Source organism: Somniosus microcephalus, chromosome 4 (assembly GCF_052327205.1).
Source record: "Somniosus microcephalus isolate GS21.2 chromosome 4, FLI_Smic_1.0, whole genome shotgun sequence".
Classification (NCBI taxonomy): domain Eukaryota; kingdom Metazoa; phylum Chordata; class Chondrichthyes; order Squaliformes; family Somniosidae; genus Somniosus; species Somniosus microcephalus.
Window position 1 is genome coordinate 255,805,731 of NC_140990.1, and position 26,228 is coordinate 255,831,958.

At 47.7% G+C, this 26,228-nt stretch overlaps 1 protein-coding gene and 1 pseudogene across 1 annotated transcript in view; one reads left to right on the forward strand and one right to left on the reverse strand.

Moving 5' to 3' along the window:
- Positions 1-324: 324 nt before the first annotated feature.
- On the reverse strand, positions 325-1,195 carry LOC147120397 (uncharacterized; annotated as a pseudogene).
- A 4,836-nt stretch (positions 1,196-6,031) lies between these two features.
- cybrd1 (cytochrome b reductase 1) overlaps positions 6,032-26,228 on the forward strand; it is a 46,043-nt gene continuing 25,846 nt past the window's right edge. Inside the window, exons 1-2 of the mRNA XM_085986269.1 lie at positions 6,032-7,025; positions 8,261-8,469. Of these exons, the coding sequence (XP_085842395.1) occupies positions 6,839-7,025; positions 8,261-8,469 (396 nt within the window). The 5' untranslated portion in view covers positions 6,032-6,838. The remainder of the gene's footprint in view (positions 7,026-8,260; positions 8,470-26,228) is intronic.

Consider the following 26,228-nt stretch of genomic DNA (forward strand, 5'->3'; position numbering starts at 1 on the left):
CAGCAAATACTCACTGCACGACTTCTGAGGTAGTTATTGCTAAATATTGTATAAACATAAGGTGCTTAGTGCAAGACTTTAAAAACAAATATCGTTAACTCGCTATTTGCTACTATGTAAACAGTTGTAATGTAAAAATGGTTGATGTTAATAAATCAATTATAATACAATCATTCATAAATATAAGTTTCATAAAATAACACATCAACATATCAAGAATAGCAAAAATTAAAAAAAACGACATGCCCCCTCGCATCCGTGCTTGAGGGTCACTGTGACAAAAGGTGTGAGTAAAAGGAGGTGGACTCTGCAAGACGTGGCACCCTACTGCCTCCTGCCCCTTGCCCTTTCCCGTGAACTGACCCCTCTTGCGCCAAGAGCATGACTTGCCCATCTCTTGCCCATCAGCTGCTCTAAGGCGACATTAGAAGTCGTAACCGTTATCGGCGCAGCTGCTGGCTCGTGGGCCTGCACTGTGTCTGCGCTGGGAGCCGGCGGGGGGGGGGGGGGGATTCTAGCCAAACCTGATAAGAGCCTGGCTAAGCTGCCTTAAATGATCCTCCATATGGGCAAAATGATTTAAATTTGTCTGATTAATAAATGCCAACTGATCACTAATGGTTTTTATAAATGACAAACTGATTACACATTTTCTGATTATTAAGGCCCAACTGATCAATAATGGTCTGTGTATTTATGGCCAACTGATTACACAGATTAATTCCAAAGTCCTTTATCTCCTGTCTCATGGTGTTAAGAAAGTCAAGGTATCTATTATGTTGATCGACCAATGTTTGCCTCCATAATGAAGTCCTCTTCCAGCTCAGTATCAACATGGGGCTGATGTATTCCCTGTCTCACTGCTGGGGCGCATCTACTGCAACTATTGGAGGTCCCTCAGCCCCTGACAGGTCGGATACACGGATCTCATTTCCTCCCACTTGCCCCGCAGCATCAGCTTGGTGGCTGCCTGTGAGAGGGCAGTCATGTGGGTCTCGCACAGACCCAGAGGGGCCAGGAGATGGAGAAGGGTGATCTGAGGTTCATTGCCCCACGTCAACACCCTGAAGGTGGGGGCAGGAGTGACGACACCACTTCGGTTGCCCTCACAGCCAAGGTGCAGACCCTCATCTTCCTCTGGATGCCATCCCCGATCTTCCTCCTCCTCCACCTCACTTACCATCTCAACTTGCATTAATTAATTCAGCCTTTTACGACATTGTTCCACGCTCCGTGGCACGGTGAGTTAGCACTCACAGCCTCTGCCACCTCCTCCCACGCCAACATGCTAACTCTTCATGGCACCCTACACTTATTGTTCCTGATAAGCTGCCTATGCCTTGCCTCCACCTCACTGAGCAGTGTGTTGAGGTCGTCTTCACTGAAGTTGTGACACCTCTTTCTGTCATTAATCTTTTGCTCTGCTATATTTTTTTCTGGAAGTGCACACCTTTTTAAAAACTGTTAATTTTACATGGCTCAGCTTTTTACAAACTGTCCATTTTACTTTGCAATTTTATTAAAAGTTTATAAAATATTCTCTGCAGTTATAATTAATTTAAAAAGGTAATTACTCACCTCTCTTTAAAGTCCAATCTGATTTTGTGGGCGTGTCTTATCCTCCTGTCAGTTTTGTCAGATTTTGTGGCCGTGTCTTGTATTGACCCCCCATGTGGTGTGACGTTCGCAATTGCGATAACCAGTGCTCCTGAGATCCGTGGGAGTCAATGCTGCGCGCTACACTCTGGCCTTTTTCCCAAAGTTTTCGTCACGAGGAACGAAGAAGGTTAGTTTGGATTTTTTTTCAGGTAAGCGGCGACGCTTCGCCACTGACCGCAAATTACGGGCCATTGAGTGCAAATGATTGGTGTTGGGTGGAGATATTGAACCATTGTAACTTGCCACCTGTAAATATAACTGTAATGTAACAAGTTAATGGAACAAAGTAATGTGACAGTTAAGATATGGGTACACCAGTTTTTGATATATTTGGTATAATAAAGGGCAATTTGGGACTTATTCCACCTCACTTAGTTGTTTAAATTTAAATTTCAATTATTGCTGCATATATCCTGAGAGGAGACTGGATTTCAAATTTAAATTTTTAGTTTTCTGCTTAAGATTCTATTGCAAACAGTCAGCTGTATGTTATGTTTATATTTTTATATTAAGCATATTTGAGGGTTTAAATGACTAAGTTGTTCGATTGTATTAAACTTTTCAGAGAAAACAGTTTAGGTTAGTAAAAGGGGGAAGAAAACAATGGAGGCTGTGTTACCTGCGTAATGTGGGAGGTTTGGGATACTTCATGTGTCTGGGATGACCACATGTGCGAGAAGGGTCTCAAATTGTGTGCTCACCTTCAAGAACCACATCGAGAAGACAAAGGCAAAAGTGAGCGCACGAAACAACATCCTAAATAAGCTCACTAACACAAGATGGGGAGCAAGCCCGAAAACATTGCGAACCAGTGCACTTGCTCTTTGCTATTCCACTGCCGAATACGCCCTGCATGGGAAAGGTCTACTCATGCCAAGAAGATGGATGCCGTTCTGAATGCAAGCTGCCGATTTATCACAGGTTGCTTAAAACCAACAAACACCAACAGCCTATATATCCTGGCGGGTATCGCTCCCCCTGATATAAGAAGAACGGTAGCCAGCAAGAAAGAGCGACTCCGTCAAACATCAGATGAGAGGCACCCTCTGCATTGTCATACACCTACACCCAGCCGCCTAAAGTCAAGGAAGAGCTTCATGAACAGTGTTGTTCCATTACAATCAACCTCATCTGAAGCCCGCATCGCCTTGTGGAAAGACCGGCTCACCAGTCTTGAACAACCCCCAGCGATGGAAATTTTACCTGATGAAAGCCTTCCCCCAGGAGCTAATTGCAACTGGGCAATCTGGAAGTGCCTTAACAGACTTAGGACCGGTGTAGGTTGCTCAAAGGTGTCACTAAGCAAATGGAGATATTCAACCAGCCCGACAACTTGTGAATGTGGAACTGAGGCACAGACTATGCAACATCTCCTGCAATGCCCATCGTTAGAGGAACCCTGCACTGTTGCAGATCTTGCCGAATCCAACAACAAGGTGCAAAAATGTGTCCAGTTCTGGCTGGGCTATGTATAGACTGTCCGTGGACATGATAAGAAGAAGCTTACTGCCATGCAAGCTCAGACTGCTGCCATCGTGGCTGTGTTTATCAGTGTGGAAAGGGCTTGCAGGGTGTCACAGCAGTCCAGCAATCTGTCCTCCAACAGATTACTAGAATTGTTGAGGCTCCGCCCCGGGGGAGTGGCAGTGGCTCCATGGAGCACAAACCTGCTGTCCTCTTTCAGGATGACAGCATTCGTACTTCCACCACTGCCACTCTGTCAGTGGCCTTGCTGTTGCCGGTCAGCCAGCCAGCCCAGACTGCTGCCACCCATGCCGAGGTGGTGAAGTCTACAGCCGGGCCTTCGAGGCCCAGTGTTGCTAAAGGTCGTCTTGCAGTCTCCCCCACTGAAAGTCAACAGCCTTCCACCAGCCATGCTGCAGCCACTGGGGTAGCACTTTGTAGGAGCACTAGGACAGGCAAAAGCACATGGAAGACAGGCACTAAGCAAATGTACAAGGGTGATTAGTTGACTTTGTTATGTAGTATTGGATTGAATATTTTTAAAATGTGGTTTGGAATGTTTGTTTTGTGGTGGCTTTCATTTCAACATTGTGGCCAAGAGGACGCTGTGATGGTCCGTGACAAAGGAATGGTAAGGCGGGGAAGTGGTGAACAACGGGGATCTGGGGTTTCATTCAGAGGAACCGGAGTCTGATGATGCACTCACGGACAGCCCATCTGGAATGTGGATTTGCAGGCTGTCCCCTCCCTTCCTCCTCCTCCTCCTGATGTGGTCATGGAATCTGTGGTGGCAAGGGCTGCACTCTCACGATAGCCAAGTTATGGAGGATGTAGCAGACCACCACGATTTGGGACACCCGTTCTGGCGAGTACTGGAGGGATCCTCCTGAGTGGTCAAGGCAGCAGAACCATTGCTTGAGCACCCCAATGGTCTGCTCAATGACCTTCCTTATGGCAGCATGGCTGTCATTATATAATTGCTGGCCACGAGTGGGGTTGTGGAGGGGAGTCATCAACCAGGTGTAGAGTGGATAGCCCTTGTTGCCTAGCAGCTGCCATCGGGTTCAACGCAGTGGCTGGAAGGTTGCTGGCACACGGGACTGGCACAGGATGAAGGCATCATGACTGCTGCCAGGATAGCGGATATTCACCATCATGATATGCTGGGTGTGGTCACACACCAACTGCACATTAAGTGAGTGGTACCCTTTGCAGTTACAGTACATCTCACCATTGGAGATGCGGTGCCCGCAAAGCCATGTGTGTGCAGTCGATGGCACCTTGCACCATGGGGAAGCCCGATATCCTGGCAAAGCCACATGCGTGCTTCTCCTGCTTCTCTCTGTTTAGAGAGAAGACAATGAAGTCTCCTCTCTTAGAGTACAGAGCCTCTGTGACCTCCCGGTTGCAACGATGGACAGCAATCTGCGAGATGTTTCCTATGTCGCCTGTTCCAGCCTGAAAGGATCTGGTGAAAAAATTCAGGCCTACTGTCAACTTGAGGGCCACTGGCAGCGCCGTCGCCGTCCTGCTGAGACTGCAGGTCTGGTTCCAAGAGGTGACAGAGTTCTGTGACCACCTCCTTGGTGAAGCAGAGCTGCCGAACAAACTGCTCCTGGCTTAGGTGCTGGTAGGAGAAGTGCTCCCTGAAGTCCCTAGGTGGGTAAGGCTTCCTGCTGAGAGCCCTCCTCCCCCTCCCTCTGCGAGCAGCTTGTCTTCTTTGCTGCCTCTGCTCCATCTCCCTGTCATGCTGCAACGTGAGGGGGACTGCAACTAGAGCGCCCATGACTGGGAGCAAGTGGTGTAGTCAGAGGCCTTCCAGTAGCAGCCAACGCCTTCCCAATGTCCAGCAGCACTCCCTGCACACTTCAACAACTTTTGAAATCTCTTACAGCAACCCAGTACTTCTAAAGCCTCTGCAAGAGTCAGTACAAAAGCAATAATCAACTTACTTGTATCTGTTTAAGTAGTGCTGGTGGGGGTCCCTCATACTGCTGAACACGTTCAGCTGTGCGTGTTTAGGTGAGGGTGTTGAATGGAGGGGCGACGTCAAAAATGCCTACTCTGCATACTGCCGGTGCACACACGTACCGCCTATGCTATCACCCTCACCAAGATGGTGAACAGCATGGGCCGATGCAAGGCGGAAGTCATTTTTTAATAAAAGCAGCCAAATCTACCGCTGCTATGGGGTCGAATTTCGCGGCCTAGACTTATCATTTAGATTCCCAAATAGCTTGTGAAGTCATAAAAGTTCAAAAAATAATAGTTTACATTTTAAAATATGTAGTGGTACAATGAGCTAATAGGATTATCAGCCTGTTGTGCCATAACTCACTGGTAACGGTGGCAACTTATTTACCCAATGAAAGCCAAGAGTGATAGTCACTTTCCCTCCTCCCACCCCATCTCGTCCTGTCGTGAAGCGACTGACTCACTGGCGTCCGAATCCACGGCTTTCCAGCCTCCAGAAAACAGCAACTGGAACCATTTCACAAACTGCTCGATTACAACAGCTTGGAGGCATTTGCAAATCTCATAATCGACATTAAAATCAATACCGTTATTTTATATGATTTTTTGATTGACATTTAAAATACTGCAAAAAAACTATCTTTGACAATCATGTCACGTATTGACTTAAGTGTGCCTGAACCATTAGCGTGCCAACTCAAGAAATATTTCAGATGCTTTTCGGAGTGACTAACTCGCGCATGCGCACCGTTATAAAGTTTTTTAAAAAGTTACTTTATTTGTCAAAAGTGATACATCTTACTTATAAAACATGGCCTTTTCCTGAATTTTTTTTTAACCATTCACGAAATGTGTGGGATCAATTCGCAGTTGCTTGCAATTCAATGAACAACTTAACTCCCATCCAAAACCGTGCCTGAGCCCGCCTCTCACACACTTCCCGCTGGAGTTACCCCGCTCGGAGCGCTGCCCCCGCTGGAGTTACTCCGCTCGGAGCGCTGCCCCCCGCTGGAGTTACCCCGCTCGGAGCGCTGCCCCCGCTGGAGTTACTCCGCTCGGAGCGCTGCCCCCGCTGGAGTTACCCCGCTCGGAGCGCTGCCCCCGCTGGAGTTACCCCGCTCGGAGCGCTGCCCCCGCTGGAGTTACTCCGCTCGGAGCGCTGCCCCCGCTGGAGTTACCCCGCTCGGAGCGCTGCCCCCGCTGGAGTTACTCCGCTCGGAGCGCTGCCCCCGCTGGAGTTACCCCGCTCGGAGCGCTGCCCCCCGCTGGAGTTACCCCGCTCGGAGCGCTGCCCCCCGCTGGAGTTACTCCGCTCGGAGCGCTGCCCCCGCTGGAGTTACTCCGCTCGGAGCGCTGCCCCCCGCTGGAGTTACTCCGCTCGGAGCGCTGCCCCCGCTGGAGTTACCCCGCTCGGAGCGCTGCCCCCCGCTGGAGTTACTCCGCTCGGAGCGCTGCCCCCGCTGGAGTTACCCCGCTCGGAGCGCTGCCCCCCGCTGGAGTTACCCCGCTCGGAGCGCTGCCCCCCGCTGGAGTTACTCCGCTCGGAGCGCTGCCCCCCGCTGGAGTTACTCCGCTCGGAGCGCTGCCCCCGCTGGAGTTACCCCGCTCGGAGCGCTGCCCCCCGCTGGAGTTACTCCGCTCGGAGCGCTGCCCCCCCCCCCCCCACTCCTCCCTCCCTGCTGTCTCCCCCTCACTCCTCCCTCAGAGCTGCGCTACTTTGGGAAGAGGCAAGCTTTAAGAAATGGAGAACTTCCGACAGTTTGTAGGGTTTCTGTTGGCCGCAGCGTTGTTGGGGACCCTCTCGGTTGTGTTTGTTTTGACTTGGGTGCTTCAATGGAGAGGGGGACTGGCGTGGGACCTGGGACTGCTTGAATTTAACTGGCACCCAGTCCTCAGCACCATCGGATTCATCCTCATTCATGGATTCGGTATGTATAAATCCCCGGTTGTGAGGGTTCGTGCCTGAGCATACCGTTAATAAGTCTTTAAATTATAGATAAATAGAGCACTGGGCTGACTAATATAAACTGGGTAGCGACAGTGAGCAGATGTACTAAGCAAAGTATCGATTTTGCGTTCCTCAGAGAAGCAGGACTGTATGTCCAGACGTTGAGGCCATCGGTTCTTTGTCATAGAGCAAGTACATTTCACTACGTAGCCCCAAACTTGTTCGGATCTTCAGCTATGATCCCGTGACCCCGTGCCAACATTTCTGCGTTGTAAAATTATGCACTTAAACTAGAGGCATTTTTTTGCCTTGTATCGAAATGAATGTTCGATCCTTGAAGGTTGAGTGATGAATAAATATTGCGTGAGGACAACAGAGTCTGGCAGCAATATCAATAAGCATCCTGCCTGGGCAACATCGCAGTTCACCGTTGTAAATACTAAACACTACTGAATGGGGATATATCTTGCTGCGTCACCATAGTTTAAAACTTTGATAAAGTAGTCATCGAGCCTAAAACTTTGGGATTTCACCTGTTTTGCGACTGTCGGTTTCAGGCGTTGTAAAGATTTTCCTTTTCAGAAAAATATGCAGAGGTTAAGTATTTGCTGAACATAAACAGTTATGCTCTAAGCATTGTAACATTATCTAAACTTTGTTTTACATCGTTGGAAATAACCATGTCACTTTAAAAATAGTAAAGTAGGCACAAAGTCAACTTACTGCAAATTAAAGTTAACACTTCTCAGGAGGAGTTTGTATTCCCTTTATCTTGTGTACATAGTAACCTTCCACCTTTCTATATCAGAATTGAGCCTTGATAAATGCATAACTTAACTCACTTTCTGGTTGGATAGGAGTCAGACATTTAACTGTTTTCACCTAAATCAAAAACTTACTATACTTTAACAATAAATAGATAGAATTTCATACATTACAGTCTTATGCTTTGATCAATACTGTTACAGCCAATACTGGCCAACTGCAGTAAAACTGATTTATCTCCAAATGTCAGCTCCTGTTAATAAACTGAAACCCTGCCAGAACCTGCCCTGATAACGACTTCAAGTACAGCTGAAAGCCTGCCTTTCCATTCCTGTATTTTCAACCAAATAAATATGACTAATAAAGTATTACACATAGGTCCATGACAATGAAAATGTAATGTTACTGTGGATTTACACACTGAAGTAAAAATATTTTCATTTCTTTCAGCTCTCATCATTTATAGGCTGCCCTGGACATGGAACTTCAGTAAGCCCCTTATGAAGTACATTCATGCTGGCCTGAATATTGTAACCTTTGTTCTCATGGTCATTTCACTCGCGGCAGTTTTTGATTTTCATAACTCCAAGAGCATTCCTAATATGTACAGTTTACACAGCTGGATCGGGCTGGCTGCTGTTACTATGTATGCTCTACAGGTAAGACATTTTTCAGCCTCAATGCATACTACATTGAAATGAAGCAATGTGCAGTTATTGCACAGGTTAACATTAAGTGAATAAACAAAGTGTGGAAATAAGTTAACTTTACAATAGAACCATAGAAGTTTACAGGACAGAAGGAGGCCCATCGGCCTATCGTATCCGTGTCGGGTCTTTGCTAGACCAATCTATAACCATTCCCATTACCCTGCTCTCTCCTAGCTCTATATCTTGCTGTTTCAAATATTTGTTTAATTTTCTCTCTCTCTTAAAAATGAATAGCCTGTGCCTCAAATACTCCCTGTAGCAAAGCATTCCGTGCTCCAGCAACCCTCTGTAAATAAAATTCTCCTAACCTCTCTCCTCACTCTCTGACAATTTTAAATTGACAATGCCATGGCTCTGAATCCCTAATCAGAAAGAGATAGTCTTTCTATTAACTTTATCAAAACACTTCATAATTTAAAAACCTCTGTTAAATGAAGTTTTGAAATGGTGGGGCTGATTAGGAACCAAAAAGGAAATCTTGTGGAGGCAGAGGGCATGGCTGAAGGATTAAATGACTACTTTGCAAAAGAGAGGCTGCTGCTAATGTCACAATAAAGGAGGAGTGGGTAGAGACATTGGATAGTGTAGAAATAGATTAAGAGGAGGCACTATAAGGTTGGCAAAGCTCAAAGTAGAAAAGTCACCCTGTTTGGATGGTGTAGTGTATGTACCTTTAAGAGCCCCTGTGTACTGTAGTACCGGTAGTGACCACTCGGGTATATAAGCCTGTATAGCGTCTTGTACTTTTAGTTCACCTCCAGACTTTGTTCAGTAAACACCTGTTAAACCAACTCCTGCATTCCATGTCTCCATTAACACACGGATACAACAGTGGCGACGAATTGGAAACGGACTTACCTGCAATTCGGCAGCACCTCAAGGAGATCGATTTCTCAGACGAAGGTCGAAGAAGAAAAAAAAACAAACAAAAAAAAAACTGAGTGTTCACCAGCTAGCCGGGCTGGTGGCAGGTACTGCACTAATCCTTCCTGGGAGGCGGGCTGGGGCTCGATCGGGTGGCTCTGCAGCGGGGCCGAGCAGCGAGTCGGAAAGCAGAAGCAAACAGAGACAGAGGGTGGAGCACTCGGGAGACGGCCGGCGCTGCAAAGCAGGTCAGCGTTCGGACCAAGCAGAGGGAGGGAAAGGTCCCAGAGAGTCCGGCGGGAACGAGTCTCCAACTATTAAAAATATCTGTGTAAATAAAAACCGCGGAGAACAGCATTGTCGGCAGCGGCCGGAAAGCGCGGGAGGCGCCATTTTTTTCTCGGCAGGGAAGAAAGGAAAGCGCGGGAGGCGCCATTTTTGATTTTCAGGATGCCTAAGACTGGCAATATTACTGCTTTCGATCGTGATATAGAGGATTGGACCACATATGTGGAAAGAGTGGAGGTATATTGCACAGCGAATGAAGTAGAGGATGATAAAAAGGCATCGGTACTTCTAAATCTGATGGGCGCAAGGACATACGGGCTGTTAGGAAACTTAATCACTCCAGCCAAACCGATGGACAAGAATTTTAAGGAGATTGTTGATACCCTACAGGAGCACTTAAACCCAACACCGCTGCTGATAGCGGAACGATTCAAATTCTTCAGGAGGAATCAGCACAAGAATGAAAGTAACGCTGATTATCTCACCGAATTAAGAAAGCTGTCAAAGCACTGCCAATTCGGGGCAGGACTGGCAGATTCTCTATGAGACAAATTCGTCTGCGGTCTCCTAAGTGAAGGAACACAGAAAAGGCTACTTTCTGAGAAAGATTTGACACTAGACAAGGCTTTCAGTGTGGCTGTATCATACGAAGCAGCAGCAAGAGGAGCTGCAGAGATACAGCAAAAGCCACAGGACTTTGGCACCCATGAAATGACACGGGGTTTCGAGAGATGTTATCGCTGCGGCAGATCCACCCATGACCAGAGGGACTGCTGGTTCAAGGACAAAGCATGCAGGCAATGTGGAAAGATGGGACACATCGCACGTGTATGCCGATCTGGAAACAAAAAATCCACTGACAGGAAAAAAATCAATAAGGAAAAGTACAGAAAGGTACAAATGATGACGGACAGTAGCTCCGAAGACCAGAAGAGCGATAGCGACTCCGGAAACAGACTAAGCTGTCTCAAATTACATAATGTAATTGCCAAAGAAGATTACCAGACCATTTGGGTTACCCTCACGATAGCGGGGTCCCCAGTTAAAATGGAGCTAGATACAGGATCAGCTCTGACTGTCATAAGTCGACGGGATTACGAGCGGCTATTTCCGCATATACCTTTGAAAGACACATCCATTATCTTGAAGACATATACGGGGCAGAAAGTATACCCCAGAGGGAAAATAAAGGTGCCTGTTGTATACAACGGCAAGGAAATACAGAAGTTGTATTTATACGTTCTGCAAGATGGTGGTCCACCGCTGTTGGGACGTGAATGGATCAGGAAGATATGTTTAGACTGGCACTCCATTCAGGCACTGACGGTGACCAGTAAGAAAAAAAATGATGATGACGTCATACCTGAACGATTAAAAGACATCTTGGCCAACGCCAAAGAAGTGTTTCAACAGGAACTAGGAACCTTGAAAGGCGTCACCGCCTCAATAAAAGTAGAAGATGCGGCAATTCCCAAGTTTTTTAAGGCAAGGCCGGTGCCATACGCAATTCGTCCAGCAGTCGAGGCAGAGCTGGAGAATTTGGAAAAGGCAGGCGTGTTATCCAAGGTAGGTTGGAGCGAGTGGGCAACACCCATCGTCCCGGTCATGAAGAAAACGTTGAATAATGATAAATCTGAAGAACAGAGAAAAATTCACATCTGTGAGGACTTCAAGGTGACTGTAAACCCGGTCCTTCACACGGTACAGTATCCTCTTCCGAGGATAGAAGATATTTTCGCCTCACTATCCGGAGGGAAACATTTCACCAAAATTGACTTGGCACAGGCATATCTACAGATGGAGGTTGAGGAGGCCTCTAAAAAGTATCTCACGATAAACACACACAAAGGCCTGTACCAGTACAATCGACTGGTTTTCGGAGTAGCATCAGCTCCAGCTATCTGGCAAAGAGCTATGGAGCAAGTCCTGCAAGGCATTCCGGGGACTCAATGCTACTAGACGACATCCTTGTAACAGGAGAAAACGACAACGAGTACCTTGCCAATTTGGAGCAGGTGCTCACTAGGCTGAGAGAACGGGGCCTACGAGCAAATCGCCCCAAGTGCGAATTTTTCCAGAAACAAATATCATATTGTGGCCATATAATTAACGAAGAAGGGTTGCATAAGTCACCTGAAAAAATTGAAGCGGTCATAAAAGCCCCAGCACCTGAAAATGTCTCACAATTAAGGTCGTTCCTGGGATTGATAAATTACTATCATAAATTTTTACCGAACTTGTCAACTGTTCTGCACCCTCTTAACGCACTGCTACAAACGGGAGTAATTTGGAAATGGAGCGAAGACTGTAAACGTGCCTTCCATAAATGCAAAGGCTTGATCACGTCCAAGGAAGTGTTGGCTTATTACAACCCATCACTGCCAATCAGACTGGCGTGCGATGCATCCCCTTACGGCGTAGGAGCGGTATTATCGCATAGATTCTGTGGTGTATGTAACCTGTTCCACCTTAAGAGAACTACCTTAAGAGATGTACTACTTTCTCTTGGCTGCTGTATACTGTAATACCGGTGGTGACCACACCGGTATATAAGTGTTGTGTAGGGATTTGCTGGGCAGTTCAGCCCTGACCTCCGAATAATAAAGACCTGTTAAAGTTATTCTTGTGGTCTGTGTCCAGTGATTTATAATAAGCATAACTGGGACACACAGACTTAACAGTGGCGACGAGTCCGATCTTACCCTGCGGCAGTTTTACATCCAAGGCAGCTTCGTCCTCAGAATGGGCGTCGAGAAGAGGCATCCGCCCTCATCATCCTGCTGAGCACCATCGCACGGGAGGCATAGAGAACCTGGGTTAAAAAGAAAAATTCTGACCACGAAGCCCTCCATCAGCGACAGGCAGTGATCATCCCTTCTACCACGGTGGTGGGTAAGCCGATCAGCGACACGAGCAGAAAGTCGGCCGCGTTGACTGGAGTGGGGGAGGGAAAACGGAGGAAAAAGGGCGGAGAACCCGACCACGGCCGATGAAAAGGGCCGGGCTGCAATCGAGGCCGAGAGGCGCAGTGACTGGGGCAGCTTAAGGCACGAGAGCCGCGGAGAACTCAAACGCAGCCGGTGTAAAGGACCGGGCTGCATGCGGGGCTGAGAGGCGCAACAGCAGGGGAAGCGTGAATGCCCACGGGAACCGCGGGGGAGTAAAAGCAGCGTCGGGGAATTGAGAACCGCTGGGGAGGCGAGAACGGCAGCAGCACGGCAATCGCCATTGCAGCCAGCGGGGGAAGAAGGCAAACGCGGGAATCCGCCATTGTAGTCGGCGGGGGAAGAAGACGAGCGCGGGAAAGACCGCCAAGCGCGGGAAGCCACCATTTTAGTAGGCGGGGGAAGAAGACAAGCGTGGGAAGCCGCCATTTTGAAAAAGAAATTTAAAAACTTGCAAGGATGCCTAAACATGGGAACATTAATACCTTTGATAGCGATATCGAAGATTGGACCACGTATGTAGAACGCATGGAAGTTTATTGTAAAGCAAATAAGGTACCAGATGATGAGAAAGCGCTAACCTTATTAAGCTCAATGGGTGCGAAGACATACGGGCTATTGAAGCACCTTCTGTCACCAGATAAACCGGCGGATCAGACTTTCGCGAATATTGTTACTGTCCTGAAAAATCATTTAAACCCCACGCCGCTGATGATAGCGGAACGATTTAAATTTTACAGAAGAACGCAGCTGAAAGACGAAAGCAACGCTGAATTTTTAATTGAACTGCGTAAGCTATCAAAGTACTGTCAGTTTGGAACAGGACTAGCAGATGTACTGAGAGATAAATTTGTGTGTGGATTGTTAAAAGAAGGAACACAAAAGCGACTGCTTGAGGAGAATGATCTTACGCTTGATAAAGCTGTCACTATTGCAGCATCGCACGAAGCCGCAGCGAGAGGCACTGCGGAAATGCAGCTACGGTCACCGGAACTCAGCACCAATCAAATGGTCTTGGGTACAGTAAAATGTTATCGTTGTGGAAAGACAACGCACGATCAGAACCAGTGCTGGTTCAAAAATCAGGAATGCAGAAAATGTGGCAGGCTTGGTCACATAGCTAAAGTATGCCGGTCAGGAAAGAAGACCAGCAACAAAAAGTCACCGCAGGAAAAGTACAGAAAGGTACACAAGGTGACAGAGAACAGTTCGAACGAACAGAAGTCAAATTCAGACTCCAGCAGTAATGAACTGGGTAGTCTAAGAGTACACAATGTTGGTAAGGAAGCAGACCTCCAAACAATCTGGGTCACACTTCAGATAGCAGGAGTCCAAGTGAAGATGGAATTGGACACTGGATCGGCATTGACGGTCATGAATAAGCAAGATTACAAAAGGTTATTCCCACATATTCCCCTACGGGATACGGAGATTGTATTGAAAACATACATGGGGCAAAGAGTATACCCCATCGGGAAGATAGAGGTAAAGGTGGTCCACAAGGGCAAAGAAAGCCGAGGAATGGACTTATATGTGCTACCTGAGGGAGGTCCACCACTACTGGGACGGGAGTGGATTAGGAAAATAAATATGGACTGGCATTCCTTAAAAACACTAACGGTAGATTCCGGTAAAAAAGATGTCAAACCTAAACGATTGTCCAGAATATTGGACGATGCTAAAGAGGTGTTCCAACAGGGACTGGGAACACTGAGAGGAATTACGGCAAACATCAAGGTTGAAGAACATGCAAACCCGAAATTTTTCAAAGCCAGACCGGTACCTTATGCGATACGACCTGCTGTGGAAGCTGAGCTGGAAGGGCTAGAACGTTCAGGAGTACTGTCTAAGGTAGACTGGAGTGAGTGGGCTACGCCCATTGTTCCCGTCATGAAGCGTTCATCGAGCAACAAGCCGGGGGAACCGGGGAAGGTTCGCATCTGTGGAGATTTCAAGATCACTGTTAATCCGGTGCTTCACACGGTGCAGTATCCGCTTCCGCGGATTGAGGATATCTTCGCTTCGTTGTCTGGCGGGAAACACTTCACCAAGATAGACCTGGCGCAGGCGTACTTACAGATGGAAGTTGATGAAGAGTCACGCCAGTATCTCACGATCAACACGCATAGAGGCTTGTACCGGTATAATAGACTGGTTTTTGGAGTGGCATCGGCTCCAGCAATTTGGCAGAGGGCCACGGAGCAGGTATTACAGGGAATTCCAGGCACACAATGTTACCTGGACGATATTCTGATTACAGGAGATGATGACGCGGAACACCTTGCAAATTTGGAACTGGTGCTCACCAGATTGAAAGAATATGGACTTCGAGTTAATCGCCAGAAATGTGAGTTCTTTCAGAAGCGGATCTCGTACTGTGGTCATGTCATTGACCAGGAGGGGCTTCATAAGTCTCCTGACAAGATCGAAGCTGTTGTGAAGGCTCCCGCTCCGGATAATGTATCCCAGTTGAGGTCGTTCCTAGGGTTGATTAACTATTACCATAAGTTTCTGCCAAATTTATCCACGGTGCTGTACCCGCTGAACGCTCTTTTGCAGAAGGGAGTACCATGGAAGTGGAGCGAGGACTGTAAGAGGGCCTTTCGCAAAAGCAAGGCATTGATCACCTCAGAGGAAGTGTTGGCTCACTTCAACCCAACGCTGCCTATTCGTTTGGCTTGTGATGCTTCTCCATATGGTATTGGGGCAGTACTCTCACACAAGTTGCCAAATGGCCTGGAGAGGCCAGTAGCGTTCGCATCCAGATCATTGACCTCCGCTGAGCGCAACTATGCTCAGATAGATAGGGAGGCTCTCAGCCTTGTGTGGGGAGTAAAGAAGTTTAATCATTACCTGCAGGGCCAAAAGTTCACGCTTCTGACAGACCACCAGCCGTTGGTATCCATTTTTAACCCTAAGAAGGGTGTTTCGGTGATGACAGCACAGAGACTCCAGAGATGGTCCCTTTTCCTAGGGGCACATCAATATCAGATCAAATTCAAAGGTACAAAGCAGCATGGTAATGCTGATGGGCTGTCGCGCCTGCCACTACCTACAGAGGAGGAGGCACCGACGGTTGACCCTGTTGAGTTATTTCACTCGACCATCATCGAATGCTTACCAGTCACCAATGCAAGTATTGAAAGAGAAACCAGGAACGACCCGACACTGTCCCGGGTCTACGAAGTGACAGTGAAGGGATGGCCAGCACATGGTGATCCACTGTTACCGGCATTCTCAGCAAGACGAGAACAGCTGTCCGTCTGTCAAGGAACATTGATGTATGGAACAAGGGTGATTATTCCTCCTAAGTTAAGAGAGAGAGTTCTAAAGGAACTGCATGAAGGTCATCTGGGGGGAGTCAAGATGAAAAGCCTTGCTAGGGCTTATGTGTGGTGGCTGGGTATCGACCAACAGATAGAGGATCTGACGAAAAGCTGCTCAGGGTGCCAAAAGTGCAAAATGCACCTCCGATTGCACCGCTGCATCCATGGGAATGGCCTTCAACCCCATGGCAACGTGTACATATTGACTTTGCTGTTCCATTCATGGACTCCATGTTTTTAATTGCGGTGGACGCACATTCTAAATGGCCAGAAGTGATTAAGATGACTACCACTACCTCGGAAAAGACGATCGCGGTGCTAAGAACGATATTTGCAAGAAATGGATTGCCAGAACAAATATGTTCAGACAACGGACCGCAGTTCGTGTCAGAAGAATTCCAGAAATTCATGAAGAAGAATGGGGTGAAACATTATACCTCTGCCCCATATCATCCGGCTACAAACGGGTTGGCCGAGAGATTTGTACAAACGTTCAAAAAAGCAATAAAGGTCATGAGCGAAGATCAGATTCCACTACAACACAAGGTGGACAAATTCCTACTGGCATATCGAAACGCCACTCATGCAGTGACAAACCAAAGTCCTGCCATGATGTTCTATAACAGGAGGTTGCGGTCCAGGTTGGGCTTGTTAAAACCAAATGTGCGGAGGGAAGTTGAAAACAAACAGTTCCAGCATATAAATAACAAGACCACTCGGAGTTTCGAAATAGGACAACCAGTGTTAGCCTGGGACTATAAAAACGAGAAATGGCAACCTGGAACAATTCGGGCCAGACAAGGACCCCTGATGTACACGGTAGATATTGGTGAAAATGTAATACGGCGTCATGCTGACCAACTGGTAGAATCGAGAACAAGGGTCGAACCCATGGTTACGGCAGAGACAACCGTGGAAGAAGTTAGTGAACCTGAAGCATCTACCTCAGAAGTGAATGTACCTGATGATGATGTCCAATCCATAAGAGACCAACTAGATGAGTCACCCCAGCAACGAGAATCCGAGACCCCTGAAAGGCGCTATCCAACTCGAATCAGGAGGCCTCCTCAGAGACTGAACCTTTGAACTGTTTTGCATGAAGTTGTGTATATATATATATGTTGTTATGTTAAATGGGGATATAACTGTTAAGCTAAAGGAGGATTGTGGTGTATGTAACCTGTTCCACCTTAAGAGAACTACCTTAAGAGATGTACTACTTTCTCTTGGCTGCTGTATACTGTAATACCGGTGGTGACCACACCGGTATATAAGTGTTGTGTAGGGATTTGCTGAGCAGTTCAGCCCTGACCTCCAAATAGTAAAGACCTGTTAAAGTTATTCTTGTGGTCTGTGTCCAGTGATTTATAATAAGCATAACTGGGACACACAGACTTAACAGATTCCCTGATGGCTCGGAGCGGCCGATAGCTTTTGCGTCACGCTCATTAAACTCAGCTGAGCGTAACTATGCCCAGATCGACAGGAAAGCACTCAGCCTGGTGTGGGGCATGAAGAAATTCAACCATTACCTGCATGGACAAAAATTTACCTTGTTGACACCATTAACCCCTCGTCTCCATATTCAACCCTAAAAAGGGCGTTCCCATTATGACAGCACAAAGGCTACAGAGGTGGTCCCTTTTCCTAGGGGCACACCAATATGACATAGAATACAAAGGATCAAAACAGCATGGGAATGCTGATGGTTTATCGCGCCTACCGTTGCCAACGGTAGAAGAGGCACCTACAGTGGACCCAGTGGAGATGTTCCACTCAACCATAGTGGAATGTCTACCAGTAACAAATTCTACCATTGAAAAGGAAACGAGAAATGACCCGACTCTTTCACGAGTCTACGATTTAACGGTGAAGGGATGGCCAGCACATGGCGAACCACTGTTGCCAGCATTCTCGCAAAGAAGAGAACAGCTGTCAGTGTGCCGAGGAACCTTGATGTGTGGATCCAGAGTGGTGATTCCACCCAAACTCCAGCATAAAGTGCTAAAGGAGCTTCACGAGGGGCATCTGGGTGGAGTGAAAATGAAGAACCTAGCCAGAGCGTTTATGTGGTGGCCAGGTATCGATGGAGACATCGAAGAAATGACCAAGAGCTGTCTAGGATGCCAGAAGGTCCAAAACGCCCCACCACGAGCCCCTCTACATCCATGGGAGTGGCCCTCATTTCCATGGCAAAGGGTACATATCAACTTTGCTGGTCCATTTATGGACTCAATGTTCTTAATCGCGGTTGATGCACACTCCAAGTGGCCGGAGGTAATAAAGATGTCCTCCACCACCACGGAAAAAACCATCACAGTATTAAGGACCATATTTGCCAGGAATGGGCTGCCTGAACAGATGTGTTCTGATAATGGACCACAATTTGTGTCCGAAGAATTCAGGAAGTTCTTAAAAAACAATGGGGTTAAGCACTACACGTCCGCCCCATACCATCCCGCCACCGATGGATTAGCTGAAAGGTTTGTCCAGACCTTCAAGAAGGCCATAAAGGCCATGGGTAATGAAGACATAAATCTACAGCATAAGGTAGATAACTTCTTGTTTGTGTACAGAAATGCAACACGTGGTTACAAACCAAACTCCCGCCATGATGTTTTTCAATAGAAGACTAAGATGCCGGCTGGATTTGATCAAGCCAAACATCAGAAGGGACGTAGAGAACCGGCAATTTCAAGGCATGAATGAAAGGCCAACTAGAACCTTCCAGATAGGTCAACAAGTTTTGGCCCAGGACTACCGTACCGAGAAATGGCAGCCTGGAACTATTTGCACACGACTAGCACCGCTGATGTATACCGTAGACATTGGAGAAAGCATAATAAGGCGCCATGCTGACCAGATCATAGAGTCATCCGAAAAGGGACAACCTACACCACAACTCTATACGCCTAATGATGAAGCAGAGATACCCATAGTATCTACCTCCGATCCGGTGATACTGGAACCAGATGAACCCGACACTGGCATTCAAGCCGAATCGACCTTGCCAAAAGAACCTACTGCACCACCGAGGCGTTATCCAGACCGAGTCAGGAAGCCTCCAGAGAGACTGACTTATAATTGATTAACTGCAGCAAATGTGTAGATTATTGTTCTTGTAAACATGTTAATTAATGATTACTTAAAATGTTATGTACTAATTATCTAAAAGGGGAGGAATTGTGGTGTATGTACCTTTAAGAGCCCCTGTGTACTGTAGTACCGGTAGTGACCACTCGGGTATATAAGCCTGTATAGCGTCTTGTATTTTTTAGTTCACCTGCAGACTTTGTTCAGTAAACACCTGTTAAACCAACTCCTGCATTCCGTGTCTCCAGTAACACACGGATACAACAGATGGGATGCATCCTAGGTTGTTGACAGAAGTAATGGTGAAAATAGCGGAGACTTTGGTCACAATCTAGCAATCTTCCTTGGATATGGGAGTGGTGCCAGAGAGTTGGAGGGTTGCAAATGTTACACCCCTGTTCAAAAAAAAGGGAAACTTCCAGAGACCATAATCCTTGACACAATTTATTGTTACTTGGAAAAATATGGGTTAATAAATGACAGCGAACACAGATTTGTTGTACGCAAATCGTGTCTAACCAACCTGATTGGCTTCTTCAATAAAATAACATAGAGGGTTGATGAAGTTAATGCAGTGGGTGTTGTGTATATGGACTTTAAAAGACATTTGATAAAGTGTCACATAATAGACTTGCGAGCAAAATTAAAGCTCATAGGATTAAAGGGGCAGTGGCAGAGTGGATACGTAAAAGGCTAAGAGATAGAAAGCAGAGAGTAGTGGTGAACGGTTGTTTTTCAGACTGGAGGGAAGTATTCAATGGTATCCCCCAGGGTTCAATATTAAGACCATTGCTCTTTTTGATATATATTAATGACCTAGACTTGGGTATAGGGGACATAATTTCAACATTTTCTGATGACAAAAAATGTAGCAAAGAGTGAGCAGCAAACTTCAGGAGTACAAAGACAGACTGGTGAAATGGGCACATATATGCCAGGTGAAATTTAATGCAGAGAAATGTGAAGTGATGAATTTTGGAAAGAAGAATGAGGAGAGGCAATATAAGCTAAATGGTAAAATTTTAAAGGGGATGTAGTGAGACCCTGGGGTTCACACACATAAATCTTTGAAGATGGCAGGACAAGTTGATAAGGTTGTTAAAAAAGCATACGAGATCCTTGGCTGTATAAATAGAGGCTATGGGCTGGATTTTACCATTGGGGGCGGGTCAGGTGGTTGGCGGGTCCTGATCCCGCCTCCGCTGTCGGGCAGGAAAAAATAGCTTTTTTTTTTACCCTAATTGGGCAATTGATTCCCAGCATGTGCGCACCCCTGGCCCAATTAGTTTTTCGGCCTGAAACTCACCCCTGATGACGTCATTTCTCCAGCTGCATTTAAGGGCTCCAAGCAGCCTTGGTTCATTTTGTGCCTATACGCTTGTGTTTGCTTCTGTTGAAAATAGTTTTTGGAGCTAGTGGAATGCCGACTTCAAGGCCCAAGGCCTCACCACGCTTTAATGATGACTCACTCCATGCTCTGATGGAGGTGCCAGAGCACAAAAGGAGGTGCTCCTTCCATCCTCTGGGAGGAAAAAACCTCCTCAGCAGAACAAAGCTGAGTGGCTGCAAGTTTCCCAGGAGGTCAATTCCAGATCGATGTGCAGCAGAACCAGGCTGCAGTGCTGAAAGAGGTTCAATGACCTTGTCCGAACAGGCAAAGTGAGTATACCATCACCTTTACCCTCATTCTGCTCCCCATCTCCTCCCAGCACCATCACTCTGCATTGTCAACCTACTCCTACACAACCTACTTTACCTTTACATCCATTGCACCCTTAACCATTCCCTCTCTATGTGCACAATCACTTAACTATTCGACTATGCTGCCCTCACACTCCCTATCACTGTTATGCTATGACAACAACTAACAACACACAGGGAGGGCCCTTAGTTTTGGCACCTCAGTCCATCTTTGTGTCCTTCTAAGCGTCTATGCTATGGATTATCTACACTCACGCCATCATTCTCACTCAAACTCCACTTGTGTCCCTCATTGCAGGAAAAGAGAGCACACAATAAGAGGGAAAGGGCGAAGACCGGAGGAGGGCCAGCCTCAATAGCCCATCTTACCAGCGCAGAGGAGGCAGCCCTAGAGATTGCTGGCACCGAGGAGGACGTGGAAGTGGGGGACGGACAGACGGGCACATCAGAGCAAGCTGGTGACAGAATAGTTTTGCATCTCATTGACATTACATGAGTGACTGATATGGCTTATGATGCTCAAACAGATTGACATGATCATCTGCACTATTCCATGTGCATGCTACGTTTATATCACATGTCTAACTCATGCTTTTACTCCCCCACAGGACCATCGACAGCCCCCTCCCCACTGTCCAGGAGGAAGAGGCTGAGCCGGAAGACTCCTCAGAGGAACCTGCAACCTCTGAGGGCGCAGCGTCAGCAGAATTAAGCGCACCCAGCACTAGCGCAGATACGCACACCTCGGTGGGACCTTTGGGACATAGATTAGTGTTGTCACCTGGTGTATCACAGCTCACAAGTGAGCATTAGCAGATGGTGGAGACAGGGACAGCAGTGGAGAGTCCTCGTCGGAGGCCGCAGGACGCTCCCAGCTCTGCCCAGCTGCATGTCGACCCTGTGCATCTGGGTCCATCCAGAAGGAGAGCGGTGCTGGAACTCCAGGAACAGGTGTCTCTGGCAGGTTTTGTCTCCAGGGTCACTGCGAGTGTGGAGCGGATGGAAGAGTCCAATGCTAACATGAGCAGAGCCTTTGTGGAGGCATAGGCGAATGAACACATCACCGCAGAAAGGATGGCAGCCTCCGTGGAAAGGATGGCTACCTCCGTGGTAAGGATGGCTACCTCTCTGGAAAGGATGGCTACGGCAGAGGAGAGGATGGCTACGGCCATGGAGGAGCTAAGTCGCCAGAGTGTGGAAAACATGGTGAATGTTCAGAATAGACTGACATCCCTGGAGGAGCGATGGACAGCTATTGATCAGAGAAACCAGTCCTTCACGGAAGTCCTCTGGAGTAGGACTGCCAGTGCCGAAACGAGTCCTCATAGCTCCCCTGATGTGCAGCAAGGTGCTGTCAAGCCACTTGCTAGCTCTGAAGTGGGGCTGACTCATGAGAGGGATGTTGGTGGCAGAGAACAAGGAAGTGGGGGCTCCTCTCCAATCACGCTCACTCCCATGCCACTGTGGAGCCCTTGGTCAGAGTCCCACCAGAGTCCTCACCCAACTGAGATGGGCGTCTCAGCCCCTGCACAGCCGCAGGAGCAGCAGACTGTTGGCGAGCTCTCACAGGCTCACAACCCCAGAGGACGCCCGCCAAAGGTGTCAAAGCAGGAGCAGCATGAGAATGAGCAAGGGGCCTCCACATCTGCTGAAACCACAGGGGAAGCACCATGCAGGAGCACGCATAAGTGGAAGATAAAGCACAAGTAGTCACAAGGGTAGTCACTTGGGTGTTCTGTTATGTTTAATTGTTAAATGCCATCCTTTAGTCAATGTATTAAAATGAAGTGATGGCAAACTTGAAGTTCTGGACTCTTGTCATTTCGGAAATGGAAGTTCCACATTGAGGGCTCAGGACGAATTGTATTTGTCATGATGGTGGTCAGAGTGACAGGAAGCCACAGGTTCTTGTCCATTGTCTATGGTGTGGTAAGAAGGTGCCAGGCACATGTGTTTGAATGGGCAACTTAAGCAAATCTGGCCAAGATGAGTGCATCCCGGGCAGCAATGTGCTCGCGTGCTGCTGCAGCTGGTTGATGCGCATCCGCAAGATCTTCGTTCTCGTTCTCATCCTCCTCCTCATCTGAGGAGGCTATGCGCTGAGCCACTTGTTCCTCAGGCAACTGCAAGCCACGATGCTGTGCGATGTTGTGCAGTTCACAGCAGACCACGACGATTCTGGAGACCCTGGCTGCTGATCCACCTGATCTGTCAAGGCATCTGAATCGCATCTTCAGCAAGCCGATGGTTTGCCCGATGATGAATCTGGTCAAAATGTGGCTAGAGTTGTAGCGTTCCTCAGCTTTGTTGGATGGCCTCCTGAACGGTGTCATTAGCCACGTCTTCAGGAGATAGCCCTTGTCTCCAAGTAGCCATCCGCAAAGTTGGTTTGGCGGACTGAAGAGCGGAGGCACACTAGACTGCCACAGGATGAATGAGTCATGGCAACTGCCAGGGTACTTGGCGCAAACATGCAAAATGTCCTCCTTGTGGTTACACACCAGCTGCACGTTGAGGGAGTGGAAGCCCTTGCGGTTGACAAAAGGAGCTGGGTTGTGATGGGGTGCCTTAAAGGCCACGTGTGCAGTCTACGACGCCCTGCACCCTTGGCAAGCCTGCCATATTTGCAAAGCCAATCGCACGCACGGTTATACTTGCTTGATCCATGGAGAAGTGGATGTAATTGTGCGCCTTTGCAAAGAGGGCGTTGGTAACCTGCATGGTGCAAGTGTGTGCGGCCGACTGGGAGATGCTGCTGATGATCCCTGGAAGGAGCCTGAAGCAAAAAAGTTGAGTGCGGTGGTGACTTTGACGGCCACTGGTAAGGGGTGTCCACCCGCTCCTCTGGGCTCCAGGTGTTGGTGCAGTATTGCACAGATGTCACCGACTACCTCTCGCGAAAGTCTCAGCCTCCTTTGGCACTGCAGCTCAGTCATGTTGAGGAAGCTCATCCTCATCCTGTAAACCCTGTTTTGGGGGTATCTCCTGCGGCGATGTGCTTTCCTACACTGGCGCCTTCTGCCCTGTGCACCATCAGGTGGGTGAGCAGCAGGTTGGCATTCCTGTTGCTGCTGTTGGTGCTGCTGTTGTGCCTGGTACTGCTGCTGCCGCGGCTGCTCGTCCTCCGAATCTGATGTCCAGGATAAAAGGAAATAAATGGTTCCCATACTGCTGGTAGATATCTCTGTAGAGGAAGCGCTCAGTCAATGTGGAGAGAGGGTTTTCTCAGGAGGTCACAGTGGAGATGGATCTCGGCTTCACCACTTCCAAGATCAGTGGACCTGCAAAAAGTTCTCCAAGGCCTGAAAAAACAAAGTTTTACCACTTGCAACTGATCCTTGTTGAGAGCTCCGTTTTTATGGTGGAGCTGCAGCTGTTAGGAAGCCAGCCACTTGTCAACCTAATAGGATTAGCTGGCGTGTTTCAGGAAAGATGTGCAGCACGCTGGAAATGTGGCAAAATTTGAAAGGCCTCTCAAAATGGGATTATAGAGGTACTTAAGTAGCAGTTAAGTGCCTTAAGGGCCTATCCCACCACCTGGAGGCGCAACCGAAACAGACTCTGCAAGCCTGCCTCTGGCAAAGTTGCACGGAGGCGGGTTGACGGTGGGATCGGAACCCTACGTAATTTTTTCAAATTTTCCCACATCCAAACCCACCTCCTCAGAGCTGGTAAAATCCAGCCCATAGAGTACAAAAGCAAAGAAGTTATGCTAAACCTTTATAAAGCACTGGTTGGGCCTCAGGTGGAGTATTGTGTCCAATTAGGCCACCACACTTTAGGGAGTATGTCGAGCCTTGGAAAAGGTAGAGAGGAGATATACCAGGGATGAAGCACTTCAGTTATATGAAGAGACTAGAGAAGCTGGGATTGTTCTCCTTAGAGCAGAGAAGGTTAACCAGAAAGTCCTGGTTAGACCACGTCTGGAGTATTTTGTACAATTCTGGCACTGCACCTTAGAAAGGATATATTGGCCTTGGAAGGAGTACAGTGCAGATTCACCAGAATGTTACCCGGGCTTAAACAGTTAAATCATGAGGAGAGATTACATAAACTAGGCTTGTATTCCCTGGATATTTTTTAGGATTTTGAAAGGAATTGATAGGGTAAATAGAAAGAAACTTTTTCTACTTGTGGGGAGTCTAGGACAATGGGACATAACCTTAAAATCAGAGCCAGGCCATTCAGGAGAAAAGTTAGGAAACTCTTCTTCACGCAAAGGGTGGTAGACGTGTGGAACTCTCTCCGACAAAATACAGTAGATGCTAGCTCAGTTAATAATTCTAAATCTGAGATTGATAGATTTTTGCTAGGTAAGGGTATTAAGGGATGTGGGGCCAAGGTGGGTGGATGGAGTTAGGATACAGACCAGCCTTGATCTCATTGAATGGCGGAACAGGCTCGAGGGGCTGATTGGTCTACTCCTTTTCCTAACAGAGGTGTTCAAAATTATGAAGAATTTCCATGGACAGGATGTTGTGTATGTAACCGTTTACCTTTAAGGGAACTATAGAATGTAACCGTTCGCCTTTAAGAGCACTACTTTAGGGTGGCACTATCTATTGGCTCATGTATACTGTAATACCGATAGTGACCACACCAGTATATAAGGGTTGTGATACGTTAACTAGGGCAGAATCGCCCGAGCCTCTGAATAGTAAAGACGTGTTTTATTTTGTTAACAGTGGAGTCTGTGATTATTTATAATACAACCCACAGACTTAACATTGGCGACGAGTCAGGATTCGAACCCTGCGGCAGTTGTTCCACGGCGGCTTCGTCCGAAGACAGGACGTTGAAGAGAGGTTTCAATCCTCACCAGTCTGGAACCGACAGGCTGGAAGCGACAGGCATTAGGACCCTGAAGCCTCCATAACCTCGTGGGTAAGCCGCAGCGTTGGCTGCAAAGACAGGGCGATCGCAATCCCTGATAAGAGCCGCGGTGAAACGCGCGAGCGGGTAAGCCAGAGCCCGGGAGGGAGCGAGCAAGAGCCGCGCGAGCGGGTGAGCCAGAGGCCGGGGGCCGCTTTCAAGTGCGAGGCGCAGCCGGGCCATCGATCGCATCCGCTGATAAGGCCCGCACTCGGGCTGAAAGTCAGCGTCGGGGAACGGGTGATAACCGCCATTGAAGTGGGCGGAGAGCGCCGAGAAGCACGGGAAAACCGCCATCGAAGTGGGCGGGGAGAGCGAGAAGCGCGGGAAAGCCGCCATTTTTCGCGGGGAAACCGCTGAAGAAGAAGGAAGAAGCGGGAAACCGCCATCTTGGAAATTATTAAGAATTTCAGGAAAGTAATAAGATTTTTCAGAAAGGCTGGTGTGTTCTCAAGAAGAGAGGGAAAATAAGTATAAGTACAGCAATACTTGTGGTGTTCTCAAGAAGAGAGAAGAAAATTAATAATAAGTAAAGTAATACTTGTACTGTACTCGAAAAGAGAAGAAGATGCCTAAGCGAGGAAATATTAATGACTTTAATGCTGAAATAGAAGACTGG